The sequence below is a fragment of the Canis lupus genome, chromosome 24, assembly GCF_048164855.1.
Source record: "Canis lupus baileyi chromosome 24, mCanLup2.hap1, whole genome shotgun sequence".
Lineage (NCBI taxonomy): Eukaryota > Metazoa > Chordata > Mammalia > Carnivora > Canidae > Canis > Canis lupus.
In genome coordinates this window covers 30393486-30417169 of record NC_132861.1, presented here as the reverse complement: position 1 = coordinate 30417169, position 23684 = coordinate 30393486, and the positions used below count along the sequence as shown (strand labels likewise).

Below are 23684 nucleotides of genomic sequence, written 5' to 3'. Positions count from 1 at the left end.
CAAATGGCTTCACTGAAGAATTCTATTACAAATTTAAAGAAGAACTGATATAGGGACCATCTGGGTGGCTCAGCGGTTGAGCGTTTGCCTTCTGCTCTGGGCATGATCCTGGGGTCCAGAGATTGAGTCCTGCTTTGGGCTCCCTATGAGGATCCTGCTTCTCCCTCTACCTATGTCTCTGCCTCTCTCTGTGTGTCTCTCATGAACAAATAAATAAAATCTTAAAAAATAAAGAACTGATAAATTCTTTGAGCACTCCTCCAGGAGGAGGGAACATTTCCCAACTCATTCTAAGAGAACAATATTATATATTATACTCTGATACCAAAGCCAAAGACTAATTACAAGAAAACCACAGAATATCTCTTGTGAATATATATGCAAAAATCCTCAACAAAATATTAGCAAACCAATTTGGCAATATGTCTATAAGATTATACATCATGACCAAGTGGGAATTATACTTGGAATGTAAGACTGACTTACCATTGAACATATTATTCCCTTATATTAATATAAAAAAAGACAAAAAGTATATGATCATCTTGATTACCCTCAAAAAAGCATTTGATAAAATCCAAGACCTATCCATGATAAAGATGCTCAACAAACTAAGGACAGAAGAGAACATCTTTAACTTGACTAAGGATATCTACAGAAATCCTACAGCTCACATCATATTCAATAGTGAAAGACTAAATGTTTTCCCCTTCAGGTTGGAAACAGGGAAGACTGACAAGGATGTCTGCTCACACCACTTCAGTACTGTACTGGAGGTTCTAGCCAGTGCAATCATGCAAGAAAAAGAAATGAAAACATGGAGATACTAGAAATGGAAACCTTCCATGCAACAATAGCTCCAAAGTGAAAACAAATGTCTATCCAATGTTTATCACATGGATAAACAAAATGTGGTATACTCATATAGTGGAATATTATTAAGCACTATATGCTACAATATGGGTGAACCTCAAAAACACTATGCTAAGTGAAAGAAGTCAGACACAAAAGATTGCATATTGTAGTAGTCAATTTATATGAAATGACAAGAAAGGGCAAATCTACAAGACAGGAAGTACCTAAGTGGTTGCCTGAGCTTGGAGGTCGTAATGGGGATTGACTGCTAATGGGCACAAGGGATCTTTTTGGAGTGATGGAAATATTCTATAACTGGACTGTGGTGATTGTTGCACAACTCTAAATTTACTAAAAGTCACTGCATAGTACCCTTTAAGTGCATGAATTCTGTGGCATATAAACAATACCTCAATAAAGCTGCTTTAAAAATGTAAAAAGAAAGGTAATGGTTATAATAATAATATCCTCTACATTATTAATACAACTGTTTGTTCACTCATGCTGGAAAACATATGGGAAGGAAGACTTATTAAATTAGAACATCTAATTATGCCTTCCTCTATTTTACTGAAATAGAAAAATGCAGAAATGTTGTATTTAGGAAAAGAGAATCTGCTTAGGCCATACATAAATCTGAGGAATGGATTATGCAAGAAACCTGTTATTATTCACCTCCCCCCACCCCTTTATAAACATGAGTGATGAAAAAACAAACTGTATCTTAAGGGCAAAGAGGGTTTTTGTTTTGCAATTCCTTTTTTTTTTTTTTTTTTAAAGATTTTATTTATTTATTCATGAGACATAGAAGGAGAGAGGCAGAGACTTAGGCAGAGGAAGAAGCAGCTCCATGCAGGGAGCCCGATGTGGGACTCAATCCCGGAACTCCAGGATCATGCCCTGAGCTGAAGGCAGTCGCTCAACCGCTTACGGACCACCCGGGCATCCCATGTTTTGCAATTCCTATTAAAAAATCAGTTTCTTGAATATCATCTATCTGACTACATATCCTTGAGAGCGCTAAAGTTCATTCAGTTGTGCTTTCAATAGATTTAAATGTTTTAGACTTTCAAGGCATTCCCTTCAGATATATGGTCAATCAGGGACACCTGAAACTTCCTGTTTTTCTCACAGTACAGTTCCCACCACAGTTCTTAGACTTGATCACTGAGTGCCTTGGGGTTGCTTTTCAAACTGTCTTGTTTCTCCTTACAGTCTTTCTTATTTCCCTTCATCCTTTTGGTTTGCAGTCTTGCTTTTTTTCATGATTTCTGCAAATTCTGGCATCTATCTTTTCCTTAGTCCTTCCTGATATGTGAAATTCTAGCTTCATCTCACAGATTATTCCTTTTCTGGGGATGATGCAGGATCTCCTCTGTCATTTACACACACTTGTCCTGGCTGCCTCTCCAATCCATTTGATCCCATGATACTGCTGCCATCTTAATCACTACACCCATGCATCAGCACTATCATTTTTTTTTAAGATTTTATTTATTTATTTATTTATTCATTCATTCATGAGAGACACACAGAGAGAGGCAGAGACATAGGCAGAGAGAGAAGAAGGCTCCTCGCTGGGAGCCCAATGTGGGACTCCATCCCAGACCCTGGGATCATGCCCTGAGCCAAAGGCAGACACTCAACTGCTAAGCCACCCAGGCGTCCCGCATCAGCATTTTCAAAGCAATACCACAGATTCTTTTTAAAGATTCCTTTTAAAGATTCTTATGACACTATTTTTTTATATATGAAGAAATGTGTTCCCTTTTCTGGTACATTTCCCACATCCATATACCACTACCGTAAGGATGTTTTACTAAAAATGGCTGAAGTTTAAGAGACAAGAGGGTGTGAGGATTGATGAAAGAAGAAAGTTGCATTAGTAAGACACATAGTAAGAGTAAAGAAACAGATGGCATTGTTGGCAAGGGGGGAGGAAATGCATTCTCATACACTACAGGTACAATGGTAAACTAGTGGGCAAGTTGGCCATAACTGCTAAAATTTTAAGAAGGCATATTTTTGGATACAATTAGATGCATTATTTGACCATTACATTAAAAAAATACTTGAGCCAGTGCCCGATGATATCTCTACATCAGGAAGTTCACTGTAATATTGTTTGAATTGCACAGTAAACCCACTAGACGTTACTTTCCATAAAGGCAGGGAGTAAATGTTTTGTTCCCTGCAATACACCCAGTACCTTGAGCAAGGCCTAGTGAGACTGGTGGTAGGAAGATTTGTTGAAAGAATAAATGAATAATAATGGGAGATCTGAGGGGCTGTGTACGTCTGGACCTCTGTTGGCATTTAGCAAGCCAGGAGCAAATTTTCCTTCTGGAATGCTGGGTTTAACTGATTTCCATGCCATGTGACATTCTTGGTCCTTGTCAAGTACACTTCACTAATCATCAGAGTCAACAGCAGCAGCATTTGAGTGCTCAAAGCAAACCAAGCACAAAACAGATGTGTTATATGCAACACTAATGCTGTCATGCTTATATTGTGAGTCATATTTCTCAACTCATTGCTGAAAAAGATCTATTATTGGTACACCTTTTTTCATCTTAAGTATAAAAGATTTAATCTTCTGAGTTAACAACAATTATGACTTTGAAATGCCCCAAAGTAAAATATCCATTTTTATCTCACAGCACTGCTGAATAAAGTGTGTGACTTGGCCTTACGTTACATATTGCTTTTCAGTTTGAGAAAAGAAAGAAAAAACACCTACCATACAGGGGTGGTGATAAAACACAACCTTTGGGAAGCTCAAAATGATATTACATCATAAAGACACATGAGGGCACTCTAATCAACCAGCAAAGAGAAACAGAAAAGAGTGAAATCAGGTTGACATTTTAACAATTTGTATCACAATAGGTGAATTAATAAGCACTGGTAAAATTGTGAATGTTTGTAATTTATAGCAAGAGATTTTCTATTTTTGATCCAAGTTCTAAGAAGCCGAAAGCATTCTACAGTTCTGTAAATTAGAGAAATAATCTATCATTCTCATATCTGAGGTGAGGAATAACCACACCCCTTTCTAATGATTTATTAAATTAACCTTGGGGCAGAATTTGCCCCTTTCAAGCAAAGATCTTCTAGATCATCTGCAACTCCAACTGGTGTTTTATTTGTCCTCCACTGGGAACACTCAATGAATACATTTCTTTGCTCCATCTGTTTTCCTAGGAGAAATGTGAGTTAAAAGTTTGAGCCTTCCCCAAAAAGCCAGTAGTAATAGCACTTTGTATAAATGAGCAGGGATCACTCAAGAACATCTCCTGGACTTCTTGAGTTTTTAAATCTGTAAATACAACTACAACATATAATTTCCTCCATTAAATTAAAAAAGTATAGGGACGCCTGGATGGCTCAGTGTTGAGTGTCTGCCTTCGGCTCAAATCCCAGAATTGAGTCTCACGTCACACTCCTTGTATGGAGCCTCCTTCTCCCTCTGCCTATATCTCTGCCTCTCTCTGTGTGTCTCTCATGAATAAATAAACACAATCTTTAAAAATATATATAAATAAAAATGAATAAAAAAGTATAGCATAACAAACATTTAAAAGACCTTTCTTTTAGAACTTTAACAAAAGAGCTACAAAAACTACAGAGAGCCATGGATTCTGAGGCTATTAGGCTCATTCACTAAGGATTATCACTAATCTTTTTTTTTTAAGATTTTATTTATTTGAGATAGAGAAACCAAGCACATGAGGGGGGGAGGGGCAGAGAGAAAGAGAGAAGCGGGCTCCATGCTAAGCAGGGAGCCAGGAGTGGGGCACAAGCCCAGGACCCCAGGATCATGACAGGAGCCAAAGGCAGACGCTTAACCTACTGAATCACCTAGGCGCCTGGATTATCACTAACCTCAGTCATACTCAAATTTGTGTTTTGGCAAAATCACAAATAATTTCCTGTCATCAATCTTTGAGGTCGAATGTAAGAGTTAAAATGGAAAGTATTAAAACTTTGAATGCCAACAGTATACTGTAGTTGCATAATAAATCTTTGTTGACTTAATAAATTAGAAGATTGTCTCCATCTCCTGATCCATAGAAAGTATGACACATGCTGCATTTTTTTTTCTCTTTAAAGATTTTATTTATTTATTCATGAGAGACACGCACAGAGAGAGAGAGAGGCAGAGATACGTAGGCAGAGGGAGACATAGGATCCCCGGGAGGAGGCTGAAGTGGGACTTGATCCCGGATCCTGGGATCACACCTTGAGCCAAAGGCAGACGCTCAACTGCTGAGCCACCCAGGCGTTCCACATATTGCTTTCTTGAATTGCTTCTTACTATCTTAGTCACTTTAGTCTTCATCTCTTTGTATGACTAAATTCCTGGATATGGTATTTCAAACTCAATTTGTCAACGTATTCAGTATTTTTTTGTTCCATGATGTTTTGCTAAGGACCCTGATGAATTTTAGTTTCTATCCTTTGCTGAATTGGCCATCAGGCTCAATTTATACTAATAATAGAGCATGCTATAAAATATGCTAATTTAGAGGATACACTTCGAATTTTTCTGTTCTTTAAAAATAATTCAGGTTAACTACAGGTGCCAATAAGTTTTCTTCAGTTAAATAAAGCTGCCTGAATACTGCATTAGATTATAGCCAGTAATTAAAATCCTTTGAGATGGTATCTTTCTAAGGAGATATTCATGGATTATTTTATAATGACATCCATAGTCTTCCCTCGGGTGTGTGAAAAGCCATCAAGAGAGTGATGTGTAAAGTTAGAGCACTGTAAATGGTATTACAGAGGTTAAATTGGGTAGTATAAAAACTAACTTGGGCCTTCAACTCAATTGGTATGGTCTGATATGGAGCCCTTTATATTATCAAGGAAGTTTCCAAACTTTAATTTTTTTTAACAATAATCTTTTTAAAAGATCTTAATTTAATCAAACTCATATTTAATGCTAATTTAAAAAATAGCCTAGAATAAACTCTCACAGTGTGCACTCTGGTCTCCTTTTATTAAGAGATAACATATATCATGTACTTTGAAAGGTGCTGGAATCCCGGCCCTCATGAGGCAAAAGAGTCTGAAGGAAGGAATCTCAGATTCAGATCTTGGTTCTATTACATTTTTCATCTGTGTAACTTTGAGCCACTCCACTTTCCTGATGCTCAGACTTTTCATATGTAAAATGGGAATACTATCACCCAGATGGAAGGAGTAAGTGGGACACCACACCACAAGTACCTAGTACAGTGCCTGGCACACAGTAATTGCTCCACAAAAGGTAGCAAATATATATTTTTTTACTCCAAAGGATACCGCTTATTTTAATGTTTTAGATACACTCCTTAATCTTTTCTTATCAGTATTCACAGACCTTGACAATCCTTCAGAAATTATTTATTCAAGTACGACTCAGTGGGATCATACTATGTGTCAGGCCCTGGGACTATATGAGGGAGGACAAACATAAAACCCATAATTACCAGGGCTACAAAAAGAAAATGTGCCATGGAAGCACATAACAGTGGCACCCAATTCAAGGAAACCTTAAAGAAGTACTAAACAGAGACCTGAGACAAATGAAGAAATTAGGCAGGCAAAAAAAGCACTGTATGCAAAGCAACACACTTAAGAGTCCCTGAGGCAAACACATGGTGAGCTGAAGGAACTGGAAGATGTACAATATAATTGGAACCAAGAGAGCAAGGGAGATGAAGGCTAGGTACATGAGCCTGGAGAGGTAGGCAGGGCCATATTCTGCAGGACCAAGTAAGCCAAGTTAAAAATTATAAGACTTTATCCTAAGGGCAAAGGAAGATACTAGGTTTTTATGGAACTCTGCAATTTAACTTATGGGATGCAGAGTAAAGAACAGACTGGATGGGGTGAAGTTTGAACGCAGGGAGATCAGTTAGAAAGTATTGTTGAATTCTAAGTGTCAAGTGAAAAGAGTCAGTCCAAAGGCAGTATTAGTGGGATGGAGAGAAAGAGACTTGTTCAAGAACAGAAGTAGAATCAATCAACTGGTCATAGATTGTGCATGGGGAGGGTATTTTGGGAAGTCATTATCTCAAAAACAATGATATCCTCAATAAAATGTATTTCTGTTTTTCATGATATAAATGTAAATAAAGCATTTTACATAAAGTATTACTACATATTCCTGAAGCAGTACACAAAGTTAAAAATTTTAGGCCACGAGATGATTTATTTCAACTTTATGAGGTATAACACACGAGAAGTCTTACTGAGTGAGCGTCAATGTTTTTGAAATGCTATGTTGATGGTAATTCTGCATTAAAGATCATCTAACAACTACCAAATGAGTTTTAACATGTAACACGTGGATTGAAAATAAAGCGGGAGGGACCATAGATATAATAAACACTTCTTCTTTCTACGAGGCATATTTTGGTTCTTCAAGGAAAAAAAATAAGTTTTTACTCTTTTCCCTTTTTACGTGTTTCCACGTCTGTAAATAAATTAAGCAGGAGGATATTATGAGCAAACCAAAGTATACATAAAGTAAACTTTGGCTCTCTGATACTCTCAGCCAAGTGCGTTTTTAAGGAAAAAATTGTTTCACACTTGCATGCCTTTTCACCAAGCATACCAGTGTGATTTATTGTTTACTGGGGAATCATGGTTTGTGTTCCATGATCATTCAGGTGCAAGCTTTTTTGTACCTATAACCTGAACCCTCTTCATGGAAGGCCCTGGCCTACTCATTTTTCTTATCAGTTCGAGTCCTTTCCAGGAAGCTGTCTTCCACCTTTCTCCCACCTCATTATCCTCTCAATTCCCCAAACCCTGAACACATCTTTATTTTACCGTGAATGCAATGAATTAATTCTGGCTTTCTTTTCTACCTTCTTCATTCAATTGCATGCTTCTACAGGGCAAGGCAGTGACTTTCAATTCTGCATTCTTAAATGTTTCCCACACAGATCCAGAAGCAAACGAACATACATAACCAGCTTTAAATGGCAGCAGGTTTGGAATTGAATCTCCTTTAATACTTTCTCATACTTCTTTTCAGGAAACAGCTGACACTGTACAGAGTATATGCGGGGGGGCGGCGGGGGGGGGGGGGGCCGCACCGGAGCATACATTTTGGAAAAGTATGTTTAAATAAGAAAATAAACCTTCGGGGAATCCCTGGGTGGCTCAGCGGTTTGGCGCCTGCCTTTGGCCCAGGGCGCCGTCCTGGAGTCCCGGGATCGAGTCCCACGTCGGGCTCCCTGCATGGAGCCTGCTTCTCCCTCTGCCTGTGTCTCTGCCTCTCTCTCTCTCTCTCATGAATAAATAAATAAAATCTTTTTAAAAAAGAAGAGAAACCTTTTGTTTTTGTATAAACATCATAGAAAGTAAAGCCTAACATACTTGGCTGCAGGATCTTTAATTTTAAATGGTTGAGAAACAGCATCTAACACCTCCTAATTAACGCTGTTATTAATTCCATACGGGTAGAATAAACTAGTTGGATCTATGCAGAGTAAGTAAAATGCCCTAAAATAAAGGTCTGAGAAGCTTTTCTATAAGCAATGTGTTTAGGTTTTGCGATGCAAAGACTTTAGGTACACTGGCATGTTCCCTCTAACCTTGACCCATGCAGTCCCTAGGGTGGAATGCCTTAAAACCTCCTCTCGGCCCCCTATACGCAGGCTTTAAGACTCCAATCCTCCTACATCACACCCTGATTTCGTCCTTCTCTAAAGTCCTAGGGCAATTTTGTCTGTCACACAAAATTTAATAACTCCTCTCTGCCCAGTATTTTCTGCTGTCTGCTCACATCTAACAAAAACAGCCTCAACAGCGGCAGGGAGAAACGCTCGAGTGCCAACAGTATGGAAAGAAGTTAATCTAGTTCAACACTCACGTGGAGCTGAGAAGTCAAACCTAGCTCAAAAAGCCCAACCTCCGTTTGTAGGAGAAAAAACGCGACAGAGTCAACGTCTTATCTAACCAAAGGGACCCGTTAAAGGATGGAGATCTCCAGGCAGCTGGGGGGGGGGGGGGGGGGTTGGGGGTGGGGATTAGATTCAAACCTCCTCAACAACAGCAGCGCTTTCCTTGGCTCACTCCATTTTCTACTCCCCTTCCCAAGGTGCAAACGAAGAAGTCCAAAAGGATACGGCATCACCTTTGGCCTCTGACCTAGGAGCAGAGACTCACCAGTTTCATATTGGACTTCTGGTTTTCAGCACCAGACACTCCACTTCTCACACGCAGAAAGCGTCTTCCGGTTCAATCTCCGCCACCGGCCAGCCGAGAGCATCGCGGGACATGCAGTCCTTTCTTCTCCACGCCCCCTTCCCCGGGACATCATGGGAAATGTAGTCTTCCCTGGGTGCATCTTGGGAACTGTGGTCATCTTTCTCTTCCGTCCCTTTTCCTCTCTAACGCCTCCTTCGGCCAACTCAAATTCATCCCCGCCGCCAATTCATCCTCCCTCTGCACCCCAGCATGAAATCATGTCCCCTCTGTGGGTCTGGGACGCATGGTATTCTGGGATGTGTAGTCCCCATGGCTCTGGCGTCCTCCTTTCCCCCCCTCCCTGTGGGAAGGCGGATTGGCGCGGGACTTGCCGGGAGCTGTAGTTCCCTGGGGCCCCTGGATGTCGAGTCCCAAGCTTTTACTCAAGGGAGGCAAGAACTACAACTCCCAGGGCCGCCCGGCTGCAGCAGGTGGGAGCGGGGCTGTTGATATCAATATGGCGGTTGTCAGCCAGACAAAGACAGTCAGTCTGATGTGATTGAGACAAGGGAGGTTTTCAGGGGGAGACTGGGAGATAGGGGCCTCCCCTCCCCCGTCTCCTCTTCCTGCGCCGGCCTCTACCCCTCCCCAGTCCCCTTCCGACTGGCGCCCCACGCGGAAGACACCCCTCCCCCTCCCGCTTTCCCCTCCTCCCTGCCTCAGCCCTTCGTACTGGGACGTTGGGGAGGGGGTTGTGCCGGGCGGAGAGAACTCAGCAAGGATTCAGAGGTGAGTCGAGCGGTTCTGAAGCCGGACTACCCCAAGTCTCTTTCCTCACTTCTTTCTCTTCACTTTTTTGTTGTTGTTGTTGTTGTTGAGGGGTTTTGGGGGAGTAAGTGAGTGGGGCTGGGGCTGGGTCTCTTAGGCGGCCGGATTGAGAGGAGGGAGGAAGCAGGGGGCTTCCGAGTGGGTAACCCGGGCGCAGGGTGTGGGGTGGGGCAGTTTGTGGGGGCGGCAATTGAAAGGCGTCGGCTGCTCCCCAACTCTCTCTGTTTTTTTTTTTTTTTTTTTTTCCTCCTGGTTTCTCCACTGTGGGCGGAAGGTTTGAATCCTGGAGGTGGGGTCTCCTGTCTGGAGTTTGTGAAACTGCGAGGTGAATTGGAGGTGCTGTGTGGGGTCTGTTTGGGGTTTGTAACTGTGTTTTAAACTGTGACGTGTACTTGGTGTGATGTGTTAAGCCTTGAATAAACGTGTGTTCGGTGGGAAGTTAGGTAGCCGGAGTCCTAGCTTTTATCTGGGCCTGGGCAGAGAAGCATGTGCGTGAGGTCCGGGTCCTGGACCCCTGGGCTCGGCGGCGTGGTGCGGGGTGGCCGGGGTGAGCAACTCGTTGGGGTCCCATTACCCACCCGCTCACACTTCTGCTCCCCGCTTCCGCCCCCTCCCCTGGACAGATCTCCACGCTCCACCCCCCAAACTCCCGGCTGAAGAATTTTAGACATGAGGTGGTGTGGAGCTGGATTTTTTTTTTTTTTTTTTGGCATCCTTTAAGTCCAGAGGTAGGTGGGAAAGGAAAAGTGTTCTTTAATATTTTATTCCGGAACCGTGTTTTGGTTACACGATTGGGGCTACTTTGAAAGGAGTCCTCCACCCACCCTCACACCCCGAAACAGTAGGTGGATGTGTGTCGCCGGGTTCACGTTAAACGCATCAGATAACAGCACTCGAGGTTGGCGGGCGTGCGGCGGGGGTCTGGAGTGCTGCTGACACGGGTATGCGTCTGTCTGCTGCGTGCCTGCTGAAGACACAGGATGACGGCCGTGTGTCTGGGGACAGGGGACACTTATTTTCGTAGTGGGGGGGAAAAACTGTTGGAGATTATTGGGGTGGGGTTGGGGGGAGGCGAGGGGAGTAGCTGATAGGCGCTGGTTGTATTTTTCGTCTACCCCACCCTGTTCTGTCTCGGATTTGCCTGAAAGCTGGTATGGAAGAGTGAGGAAGCAGTGGGTGAGTGGGGAATGGAAGGCAGTTGACATTAAAGATACTATACTGTATAAAGTTGAATGGTATAAAGTGATTGCTGGTTTTGTTTTTTTTTACCTTGAAGCTTTAAAAATTCTTATGCATCTAATAGGGTAGAGTGATGTGTGTGACTAGTTCATCTCTCCGGGATCCTGCAGGTATAGAAACCCCTCTTCCCTTCCCTCCTTTCCTTCCTTCCTTCCTTCCTTCCTTCCTTCCTTCCTTCCTTCCTTCCTTCCTTCCTCCCTCCCTCCCTTCCCTTCCCTTCCCTTCCCTTTCCTTTTCCTTCCTTCCTTCCTTCCTTCCTTCCTTCCTTCCTTCCTTCCTTCCTTCCTTCCTTTCCTTCCCTCCCCTTCCTTTCCTTCCCTCCCCTCCCTTTCCTTTCTTTTCCTTTCCTTTCCTTTCCTTTCCTTTCCTTTCCTTTCCTTTCCTTTCCTTTCCTTTCCTTTCCTTTCCTTTCCTTCCCTTCTTTCCTTTCCTCCCCTTCCTTCCTTTCCTTTCCTTCCTTCCCTTCATCCTCCTTCGGTCCTTCTCTTCTTTCTTGGCGTGCTACCTTTCTCTTCCCGGATGGACATGATGCCTCCTGTGCCTGTTTTGTTTCGTTTGCGCTAATAAAGAGTTGTGCTTTCCGTGATTTTACTATAAAAATGCATCATTAGATGAAAAGGACTTGCATTTGTTTTTACTTGCATTTATGCCACAGGTAATTGTCACGTCGGATTGAAGTGCTTTGCGTTTAAACTGATTTTAAAATGACACAACTAAGTTGTTAGATCTAGTTGAATTGTGTTCATAAGCCAAGTTTGGGAAATTTGAATTCTGATTTTTTTTTCTCAAGTTTCAAGTAGAGTTATCTAGGCAAGAAGAATGAAATACCATCTTTTTTTTTTTCTCACAGTCTTTAATATTTAATGACATTACACCAGAATTTAAGACCATGTATTTTGTAGTTTCTTCAGTCTGAAATAGAAGTTTTTCAGTAGCACTCCTTCAGTGACAGTTTTTTTTTTGTGTGTGTGTGTGTGTGTGTAATGGACCTTTACATAACTAAAGAAATTGGTATAATTGCTCTTTTGATTGTTGAGACTTAGGGTATTTACATATTTGCCTCCAAACTTAACAGTTCTGGAACCTGTCAGTAAAGGACCTTAGATTCCATAAAAACTGAAAGTCACATAGATACAGTAGGTAGTCTTATGATGTGTTTTATAAGCTTTGATTTGAAATTTCTGCAATTGATCATTCACACAGATTGGCTGACTGTAAACGTGAGGTAGAATATATATTTAGATTGACCTGAATAGAAAAAAAAATTGATGTCTTCTAAATCTCAAATTTAGAATATAACTATGTGATACAAAGTCAAACCTTTGGTGGTTTTTTTGTTTTGTTTTTGTTTTTTTTTTTTTTTTTTGACTAGGATGTCTAGAATTTTTTGTTTTAACCTTCTATCTTACTCTGAAACATTACTTTGCCAAAACTGGAGGAAAATCCTATGTAACTACATAATAAAGTATATTTTTGCTGAAAGATATTGTTAGATGTGGAGTTTTTTAAATGTTCAATACTTGTTTTAGAAATAAAAAGCTAAAATATTTAAGAGTTGGAAAAACGAAACAGTATTTCTTTCCCACCTACCCGTACCTCAGATTTTCTTTTTATTTGTTTTCTTCCATGAAAGTGCAGAATTACTGGGAAGAGCTTTCATTAAACTTTTCTGACTAGTAGTCTGGTTAAAATCACTAAAAGCAAACCAAACATATTCCTTGCATTTGGCGGGTGGGGGTGGGGGTGGAGGTGGGGTTATTCTGTTGCATTTTAAGCACCGAGCATTAAAATGATGTAAAGCCTTTACTGCAGGTTAAAGCATAAAACATTGTCAGCATGTGGAAGTCATATGGTTTATGAAAAAAGTAGAAAATCAGGGCATTGGTGCCTGTCCAGCATAAAATTTCATCCCGTAACTGTGAAAGACACATTTATTTTAATATGATTGCTTCTAAAAATGTTGCCTGTATTATGGGAAGTTGAGAATCCAAACTGTTTTTAACCAATCTGTTGCTAGTTTAGTGTACTGTGTATCATGAATACTGTGGTTGCAAATGTGCATCAGGGAGCCTTTAGGGGTCAGCTCTATGTTGAACGTCTTTAGTGAGGCTTCGTTCTCATTGCTGTATGAACAGATTTCACTCTTAGCACAAACCCTTAGTTGAAGCATCACTAATAGAAATTTAATAGCCCATTATTGGTAAGTTATAAAATATATTGCACCAAATCTCTATTGTTTCATCATTTAAAAAAAAATAGAAGTAGCCAGTTTATGACAATTTTTGTGGCAAGTATCTATTGGAATGGGATTGCTTGTGTCAGTAGTTGTTGAATACATTGCGGATGTTTATGCTAAATTTGTTCATTTGGGGTCTTGTGTATTTTATAATCAGTCCATCCAATTTTAAATGTTGCAGACAACTTCCAGGTTTCCTGTAAAACCACATTTGCTTTTTTGATTCATTTCTTTGCAGCTCTTGCTTCTATTATTTTTGTATGCAGATCTTTAAACTTGAGTTATTTTTCTTGGAAATTAGAAATGTATCCTAAGATGTCATTTTTCATAAATGAAAGTTGGTATACCACTCAGCTTTTTAATAATGTGAATGCTTATAGGTAAAGTAGAAAGTGCTCAGTGAGAATGTGTTGGGTTTGTTTAGAAAAACTGCTTTATTTAGGTTTTTTTGGCTTCCAGAATTATTTAGCTTTTTTTTTTTTTTTTTTTTTTGCTTTTTGGCCAGATTTTTCTCTTAACTGTTGGCTTTTGCTTTTCAATTTAGTAGAACTTTAATTTGTAAAAAAATTGTTATGAGTGGGAATCACAGCTAGTTTAGAGTGTCATATAGCTACATTTACATACTCACTTACATAAAGCATCTTTATGTTTGTTTATATGTGAAATTGGTCTATATCTATGAGACCTGCAACCTGTAAAAAAGGAATCTGAACCACAAATAACAGGACACCAAACAGTGGCTCAAACTGGAAGCCAGAGTAACTACCACCATATGCTGTCCACATTATAGAAGCTATGGAGATTTTCAGTATCATTATAAATTGTTGTTTTAACATATTCTGCCAAAATCTGTTTCTCTCAAAATGGAAGCTATTGATACTGATTTTTTTCTGAAAGTAATGTTACTTAATATGTGACTTAGATTCCCAGGTTCAGCTGTCTCCCCACCTGACCCATACTGGTTATGCGGCCCATCATAAGTACAGAGTAAAGATTTTTCTGACTGATTATTTGAGGTATAACTTTTAGTTAGAGTCTATTTAACAGAATCCAGTACTTTAGATAACTTGTTTTTCTTGATCTTAGATGAAACAAGTTGGAAATTTACTATAGTATGGTCTTGGACACTTTCCAAGAGTATTTAGTTACTGGAAGGCTTTGGCTTTAGCATAGTTTTACCCTTACAATGTTAATAAGTTTGAAGTTACAGTAAGTTTTTCCAGTAGTTATTATAATTCTAATGCAGTACTTTACAGGTCCTTAACTTGGGGTATAAGGATAGTGTTTTTTGTTTTTGTTTTTTCATTTACAAACAAAAGTTTAAAAAATATATTTAGCTTGAAGTTATGAGTTATATACCTTTTTTGAATTTTAAAACAGGTGTCCATAGATCCCTGTAAATGATATAAATGATAAAATGATTCTAATTCACTCAAAGAGCATTTAGATTTTTTTAACTTAGAGTGCTGATTATGATAAGAATGTTTACTAAGTTGCACATATTCTCTGTGGCTTTTCTGTTTCTTATGTTCAGTGATGGTCTGGAGACGGTTTATGGAAAACATTTAATAGCTCTCTTTATTGTATGCATATTAAACAATTAGTATGGAGTTGCCAAGGGGCAATAATTTTAATGTATATAAGTTACAGTTTTCAAAGAGGTGAAAGTCAAATGCTATGGCTATTGCTGAAATGAAGATGACATGAAACTACATTTTTCTGCTTTAAGATTTTGATAAAATAGTGATCTGATTAAAATGTGAAGCCGTGGAGTTGGGCCCACTTAGTCAAACCTTGAGTCAGTCATTCTGACTCTCCACATCCAATCATAGAATCAAGTTGATTTTACATCCTTCGTATCTGTATCAATTGACTTCTTTTTATTGCATGCTTTTCCTTAATTCAGGCCTTCATCATTTTGTCTTGCCACATCAATTTCTTAACTAATCTTCCTGCGTTCAGTATTTTTTAAGTCATTTTTTACTACTATTTGAGAGATCTTGCTAAAGCAAAATGTAAATTTGATTGTTAGCCATACTTTGCCTGTAATCCTTCATTGGCTCCTCAGCCTTTCAAATTATTCCAAACTGTTACTCCATCTGTGTCCAAATCCTGGCTTTGCCAGTTACTAGCTATGTGACTTTGGGCAAGTCATTTAATCTGTTTCTCAGTTTCCTCATCTGTAGAATGGGGATAAATAGTCCTCACTTCATAGGATTATCATGAGCCCTTAGAATACTGTTAAGTCCTTAGAATGCTTTAGGAATATCGTAAATGTTTCTTATTATTATCATGTTACATGATGTATTTTGTGTTTTAGTTCCTGCCTTATATTTTATCATTATCAACCCCAGAACCTGTGCCTTATGCATGCCAAACTACTGGTAGGCCAAACAGGCACTTTTTAGCATAGCTAAGGACGATGGGGTATTATTAGTCTGTAAGGGTTGCAGTTTTTAGTAATGTCTTCAAAAGTAAAGAATTAATTGTGAACTTTAAAACATATTGCTGTATAAAGAATGATAGTATATTCTGTTGCCCTGGTTTCTGTTTTTTTTCTTCAAAATAAAAGGCAATGTGAGTTAGATTATTGCCTAATTCAGGCAATTTAAAATTTATTTTCTTTGCCTTGTTAATACATTTTTATGTTTCTAACTTAGATTTCCCCCTTGGTAATCCAACATTTTTATCATCTCACCTAACTTCATGAAAGACCCATTTGATTTCGTATATTTTTTTTCACTTTTATTCCACAAATCCAAATTTTCTCTCCTTTTTAGGTAATTTTTTTTTTTTTTTTTAACATTGCTATTGAGACAGTTGAATAGTTGCATTATATGATCTGGAAGTCTCTTTGACAGACATATGTTTTATTTACATACTAATGTTTATACTTGAGGTTGGGTGGCTAGTTTATTTCCACTGCTTCAGTTGGTTTTCCAAAGTGGTAGATGATACACATATGGTGATTTATATCAGTGTCTCATTCCTCCCTCAAGGAGGAGAAATAATGTCCTGTTTTGACCACACTGAGACAAGGATAAATGTTACCCAAACCTATGGTATAGAAGTGGAAGGATGATAGCTGAGGTATCAGTCCAGACTTTAGAATGTAATTTTTGTAGGAGGCTCTATTATTACTATAGTTTGCAACCACTAATTTAGCCAGCATTTACCTTCATGGAACATAATTATTCATTGTGGAGAACCTGAAAGTAGCTATTCTGAATATTACCTTTATTTGGTTGAAAACCCATTTTCTGGAGTCAGAGATAGCCTATGTTTAGTTTTACATAGTATCTATTTAGAACCACTCAGGACAAGAATAGTTGCTCTACTATTCTGTTGTCCAAGGAAGACCTCTCTGAAAAGATGACATGATCTTATTTATTTGAAATTCTGTATCATCTTTTCAATAAACTGTCATTTTCCTCCAAAGGTAGTAGGTCCAAGGTTAAATAAAAATATCTTTGAGGTTTTTTTCCCCCCAGAATGGTACTCTTACTTTAAGTATGATCATTTAAAAAAAATAAATAATTGCTTTTATTACAGATTAACACAGGTATCAACTGACCTGGTCCTCTTCCCTAAAATAAGGAATTATTTAATGAGCACAGGTTATTGGTTACTTCCGATTTTAAGTTCCATTTTCTGAAACAGAATGTCTTAGTTGACAACATGTCAATTAAATAACTTTGTTATTGATAGTTTAAGTTTGTATGTATAAATGATTAGGTTTTTGTTTTCTAGTCAACTAAACAGGGTATTTAGGTTAATTTAAAAAAATATATAAGGCATTTTTGTTATTAATTAAAGTAATAAGTTGTTTGCTTATTTATTTTTAATTTTGAAATAATTATAGGGGCACCTGGGTGGCGCAGTGGTTGAGCGTCTGCCTTTGGCCCAGGGCGTGATTCTGAGGTCCTGAGATAAGAGTCCCATATCAGACTCCCTGCAGGGCGCCTGCTTTCCCCCCTGCCTATGTTTCTGACTCTCTCTCTCTCTCTCTCTCTTTTTTAAAGATTTTATTTATTTATTCATGAGAGACACGGACTAATAGAGGCAGAGACATAGGCAGAGGGAGAAGCAGGCTCCACTCAGGGAGCCGGATGTGGGACTTGATCCTGGATCCCAGGATCACAACCTGAGCTGCAGGCAGGCGCCCAACCACTGAGCCATCCAAGCATCCCTCTTTCTGTATCTCTCATGAATAAATAAATAAAATCTTTTAAAAAATTATTAAAAATTATAGATTCACAGGAAGTTGCAGTGGAGAGGGCCTATACCTTTCACCCAGTTTCCCCTAATGGTTGCATCTTATGTAACTTTAGTACAGTATTAAACAGGAGATTGACGTTGGTACAGTATGTGCCTGTGTAGTTCTATGCCATTTTAATCATGTGTGAATTCTATAACCAACACCACAATCAGGTACTATTGAAGAACTCTTCTGCTGTTACAGAGATTGAATAATGCCCCCTTAGTCATAAATTTTGTCTTGTCAAATATAACTAAGGAGAAGGACATCGATTATTGGATCAGTAATTTCACTCTTTAACCTTTTGTAGTAGTTCAGAAATTCTTTTGGCACATCTTGAAGTTTTTATGGAAAATTGTAATTAAACTTGGTTGTGAGAATTTAAAAATTGGCAAGCTTTACATAATTGAGGATTTATAATATTAATGACCATTAAACTTTTTAGTAAAAATTAGTAACGTTGAAAATTTCTGTAAAGAAGCATGTAAGAGGGACGGACGCCTTGGTGGCTCAGTGGTTGACCGTCTGTCTTCGGCTCAAAGTGTGATACTAGGGTCCCAGGATCGAATCCTGCATTGGGCTCCCCTCAGGGAGCCTGCTTCTCTCTCTGCCTGTGTCTCTGCCTCTCTCTCTTTGTGTCTCTCATGAATAAATAAATAAAATCTTAAAAAAAAAAAAAAGCATGTAAGATTTAAATGAATTCAAAGCTTAAGTGATATATTTCTTGCCAGACAAGAAGTATGTTAGAATCGGTATTAGATAAGCAAAATTGCAAGTATTCTGATGTTAGTTTGGTCTTTAACAGTGTTAAAGCAAATTTGTCAGATGAATTGATAGTGAGCTCATACCGTAGTTTTATTTTGATTTGTTGTAAGGGGACTCTCTCTGGAGAAAATCAGTTCAAAGATTGTTTCTAGAGAAAGAATCTTTAGAGGAAGAAAGGGGTTCTAGATACTCTTGTTACTCTGGGTACAAGAAAGGACCATCAAGTTAAAGGCTGATTACAGGACTGGCCTTTGCCTTTCCTTTATCAACTGTGTAGGTTATGAAGCCTGTCTTCAAAGACAAGGCTATTAATTTAATATACTACTGATTATTTTAGACATCGGACAACAAAGATCTGCTTTAAACAGGCTAACAAAATATTTTGAAATATGTTACCAGAAAAGATCTATCATGTGGGCTTTTTCTCCTTTGAGTTTGAGATAGTTTTTTATGCACACTGATAATTTTCTTTGAAAATATCAATTAAATTCTAATTTCTTTCATTGACAAAAATATGATAAGTATTGGTAGTATTTTCTGATAAGTCGGATTCATATTTAGAGAACTCTTTGGCTAACCTGAAATTTCACTTTCTTCCTGGTGCATTTTTTTTCCTCTTTGGATTTATCTGTTGCCAGCTTTTTATTTATCTTGGTGTACATTCTAAAAAAAAAATAGTGCTTTAATCAAGAGTTCTTTGGCTTCAAAGAAGGTTGTTGTAGGGATCCAACTGTTTGGGGTTGTGCGAAAGGGAGATCTGTCAGGAATCTGAGAAGCTAGTCTCTGGCTCTCATTCTGGGATATATGGTTTCTTGTCTTGCCTTCTCTTTTTATGTCTGCATTATCAAGCTTTGTTACTTCTCATTCCACTTCTGTTTGCCTTACTGTAGTTTTACATGGTTTCTGCTACTCTGTAACTTTGACTTGTAGGTGGATTTGGTTTGCCGCTGGTGCTGACCTGAACTGTTTGTTCCTTTTTTTTTTTTTTTTTTTTCATGAGAGACACACACACACATACAGAGAGGCAGAGACCCAGGCAGAGGGAGAAGCAGGCTCCATGCAGGGAGCCTGATATGGGACTCAATCCTGGGACTCCAGGCCTGTGCCCTGGGCCCAAGGCAGGTGCTAAACTGCTGAGCACCCAGGGGTCCCCTTGTTTTGTCCTTTTAAAGCTTGTTTACTCTGTTAGTGGTGACAGTGTGCTTCTTTTAGTTCAGGTGGTGAGAGAGAAATCTGAATGCATGACCATGAGTTAGATGTCAATTCTATTCCATGACCTTGGGGGTAGGACACAGGGGGAAGTCACCTTTTATATAAGGCTAATACTTTTTGGGTCCTCTGCATGAGGAGGATTCTCTTGGAGGAGTTGAACAGGGCACTCAGTTAAACATGTCAAGTATAGCAGTGCATGTTTAGGTACTCTGTGGGATACAAAGATTAGTTGGATTTAATCCTTTTCTTCAAGGATCAAATAATTTGTAGGAAATGGCAAAAGTCTCCCAGTGTAATTTAGTGTTAGCTTTTTATGTTAGTTACCTCAGGCAAACCAGAAAGATGACAAAGTAGGACTATAGAACTAGGCAGGATTAAGGAAAGAACCAGAGATAACACTAGAGACATGGCTGTTCTGTCTCAACAATTTGAATCACAGACCTGCTAAAGCATGAAAGTATCCTGAAGCTATTCTTTTAGGATCCTAGTTATTGCTATCAAGGAGCATCCCTTGTTGACTAAAGAGGCTCATTTTTCGGTTTCACCTCTTATCAAGCACACAACCTTTTGGCTACCATTTGCCCCATCACTGAGGTCAAAAGACATCTTGAAAGAACTATTTCAGAAATAGGAACATTCTCATAGACACAGTCTATATGGTGACAACTCTACTCTTAGAAAGTGTCTTTCATATCTGACAAGCTTTTGTGGTAAATTAGGACAGAGACAGGATATTTGTGCCGCCTCACTCTAGAGGCAATAAACAGGAATTTTCATATGGTGAGTCTATAGTAGTGAGCATTTTTTTTTTTTTTTTTAGTACAGATCTGGCAACATAACAATGACATACTGGGTCAACCCAGTGTCTCGTCAACACCATATGTTAAATTTAACAGAAGATCCATGATATCAGGCAAATGAACTACAAGTTTTTTCTCCCTGTGTCAAAATTGAAGTTGATACGGATTTCAGGGCTAAAAACTCCAAAGCCAAGTCTTAATTATGTCAACCAAACCAAGACTGAGATTTTAGAATTAAGCATAAGTCAAGCATAGGCAATGAAAACTTGGAAGATCGGTTTCAGATTATAAAGCCATAGAAGATAAACAGTTGAGGAGTCATAGAGTTCAAATACTTAGGCAACACAGGAATACAGTGCATCTCAACTTTTGTGCAAAAGAATTGCCTGGCAAATGTATTAGAATTTTTGTTTTCTGAACTCCACTCCCAGATCTTTAAAATCTCAGATGGGCCCAAGAATATGTCCTTTGTAAGCCTGCTGGGTAATTGTAATAAGGTGGTCTTCAGAGTGTTTGGAAAATGGATAGACATATCTACTGAGAACTTATGTGCTTGGTTTTCTGGTAGAATACTTAGTAATCTTAAATGCCTATATAACTCTTGGAATGTTTCCTCCCTGACATGTACCTGACTTTCCATATCCAGGGACACCTGGGTGGGTCAGTGGTTGAGCATCTGTCTTTGACCCAGGACTTGATTCTGAGGTCCTGGGGTCAAGTCCCACATCAGGCTCCCTGCAGAGAGCCTGCTTCTCCCTCTGCCTGTGTCTCTGCCTCTCTCTCTCTCTGTGTCTCTCATGAATAAATAAATAAAATCTTTTAAAAAATAAAAATAAATATTTCATATCCATACTATATAACTGCTTATGCCACTAAATTGTGCCATGAGATGTGTTTTGGTCAAGAATGGCAGTTTTTCTAGATGTTATATTTAATGGTTAGTGTTATATCCCAAACCATCTAGTCTTTATGGTTATATGTTACATTTATTTTCTTAAATTTTTATATTTTTACATACCAGCTCTTTAGACCATCCTTCCCCTTCCCCTTCCCCCACTCCTACTCCCCGTTAGTCCGTAAGTTCTCCCTTATTCTAGTTTTCTAGATCTACTAAGCAAGGTTTTTTTAAAAAACGTATGTGCTTTGGTATATCAACCATCTCATGAACCTTTGCCCTCACAAATTAATTTCTCACCTTTTAAAAATATCTGTCATCATTCTTCTCAGAGTCTTAATTTATCCTAGAATATTGAGCTGGTTGAGAACATGGATTTGGGAGCCACACTACGTGGGTGTAAATCTGACCTCCACAACTTACTCTGTAAGTGCATAAACCTCTGTAACTCCATTTGTAAATTGGAGATAAATAGTAGTACCCATATCACAGGATTGTTGTGAGTATATGAGGCAATATTTGTAAAGTGCTTAGAAGACTGGTTGCACAGATTAAGGCACATCTTATCATTTTAGTATTAGTTGGCCTGTGTTTCTGTTTCTAAAGTATTTACTCTCTTGAATCATTAAAATTCTCATATGTTGCAAATGATATCTTCTAACTAACTTACTTTTGTTCCTTGATTTTTCTTTTCAGTTATCCTTTCGTAGGCTTTATTTGCATTTAATGCAAATGCCTATTTCCTTTTGGTTAAAATTCTTTCTATCCAGATCTTCTTCCTTCCGTCATCTTTTTAAAAATTTACCTCCAGTCTTGGAGTTCTCAGATTTTAAACCTTTAAAACACCCTTTTAGTACTTTCCTTTTTATACTACTTTCCTTCCTCCTCTATCTAATTCATCTGCAATGTTCTGCTGATTCTTTCACCATCACATCTCTTAGATCATTCTCTTTTTACATCTATAGTTGCCATCCTCATCACTTCTTGCTGCGATGATTATAGCAGTAAAACTGGCCTTTCTGCCTCTTCCCTACTCTATTCCATGGTGCACAGTACTGTTAGAATAATTTTCATCAAACACTTTTCATCAAGTCATTCAAGAAGTTGCTGTACCTTAGTTTGAATTGTGTTATCTTCCAATTTTAATCCCTTTGCTTTTTTTTTTTTTTAAGTTTTTTTCCCTCCCTTACTGGCATCCTGTTTTTCTTGTTCCTAAAGACTTTTTCTCAATTACATTCAAGTAAATTACCTTTTTTTCCTGCTGTATGTTTTCAGCTTTCATTTCTTGGTATTTGCTACTTTCCCCACTTAATGTCTTTGTATATCCTTATCTTGACAGTTAAAACTTTACAATGAACGGTCACACTTGAACCAGTCATTTACTCCAAATATAAGCTGTACCTATGCACCCAGTTAATAGTATATACAATTTGTATTTACTTGCAACGTATATCACTTTGTAAATATTCTGGTTTTTGTTTCATGTGCATGAATTGGATTCTAGTTTAAGTGAAACGTCCCTGAGTCTCCTATTGACTTACTCCCCTCTGCATTCTTTTCCCTTCCCCTTTAATTTTTGTAGTTTGTTGATTGCTTCTCATTCATCTATATATAAGTGTGTGTGTGTATATATATTTCTAATTGAATTTAGTTTTTATTTATTTTTATTTTTTTTATTTTTATTTTTTTTAAATTTTTATTTATTTATGATGGTCACACAGAGAGAGAGAGAGGCAGAGACACAGGCAGAGGGAGAAGCAGGCTCCATGCACCGGGAGCCCGATATGGGATTCGATCCCGGGTCTCCAGGATCACGCCCTGGGCCAAAGGCAGGCGCCAAACCGCTGCGCCACCCAGGGATCCCTAGTTTTTATTTTTTTAGAGAGAGAGAGAGAGAGAGAGTGAGTGAGGGTAGGGGCAGGGGGAGAGAGAGAATCCCAAGGAGGCCCTGCACTCGGCATGGGCGGGCCAACACACGGTGCCATCTCATGATCCTGAGATCATGACCTGAGCCGAAATCAAGAGTTGGATGTTTGGTTACATGTTATATAAGACATAAGCCTAGACTTTAAGTACTTCATAGTTTGGATTTAATAAGATCTGAACCCAGAGGTACAGATTTCAATGCTGTACTTCAGTTATCCTTGTTTTAGTAATTTCTCTAATCTACTCTCAAAAATAGTAATTAACACTAGATAGATTGCTAAGTTTAGCTTCCTGACAAATGATTTTGGCTGTAGAATGTTGGTACAATGATAATGGTTAAAAATGGACAGGTTAGGGCAGCCCCGGTGGCACAGCAGTTTAGCGCCGCCTGCAGCCCAGGGCGTGATCCTGGAGATCCTGGATCAAGTCCCATGTCAGGCTCTCTGCATGGAGCCTGCTTCTCCCTCTGCCTGTGTCTCT

The 23684-nt window shown here is 38.8% G+C and overlaps 2 protein-coding genes across 24 annotated transcripts in view; one reads left to right on the top strand and one right to left on the bottom strand.

The window, feature by feature from the left end:
• The window catches only part of INTS9 (integrator complex subunit 9), a 101158-nt gene extending 91828 nt beyond the window's left edge, over positions 1–9330 (bottom strand). The window contains exon 1 of one of the 3 annotated variants that reach the window (XM_072796108.1): positions 9025–9330. In XM_072796108.1, the coding sequence (XP_072652209.1) occupies positions 9025–9033 (9 nt within the window). In that variant the 5' untranslated portion in view covers positions 9034–9330. Of the gene's footprint in view, positions 1–8897 lie in introns of all 3 variants that reach the window. The other 2 variants (XM_072796107.1, XM_072796109.1) reach the window with 2 other exon arrangements.
• Positions 9331–9530: 200 nt separating this feature from the next.
• The window catches only part of HMBOX1 (homeobox containing 1), a 191277-nt gene continuing 177123 nt past the window's right edge, over positions 9531–23684 (top strand). For 16 of the 21 annotated variants that reach the window (XM_072796119.1, XM_072796130.1, XM_072796122.1 and 13 more), the window contains exon 1: positions 9531–9834. The gene's annotated coding sequence lies outside the window, so the exon portion shown is untranslated. The remainder of the gene's footprint in view (positions 9835–23684) is intronic. The other 5 variants (XM_072796131.1, XM_072796114.1, XM_072796112.1 and 2 more) reach the window with 3 other exon arrangements.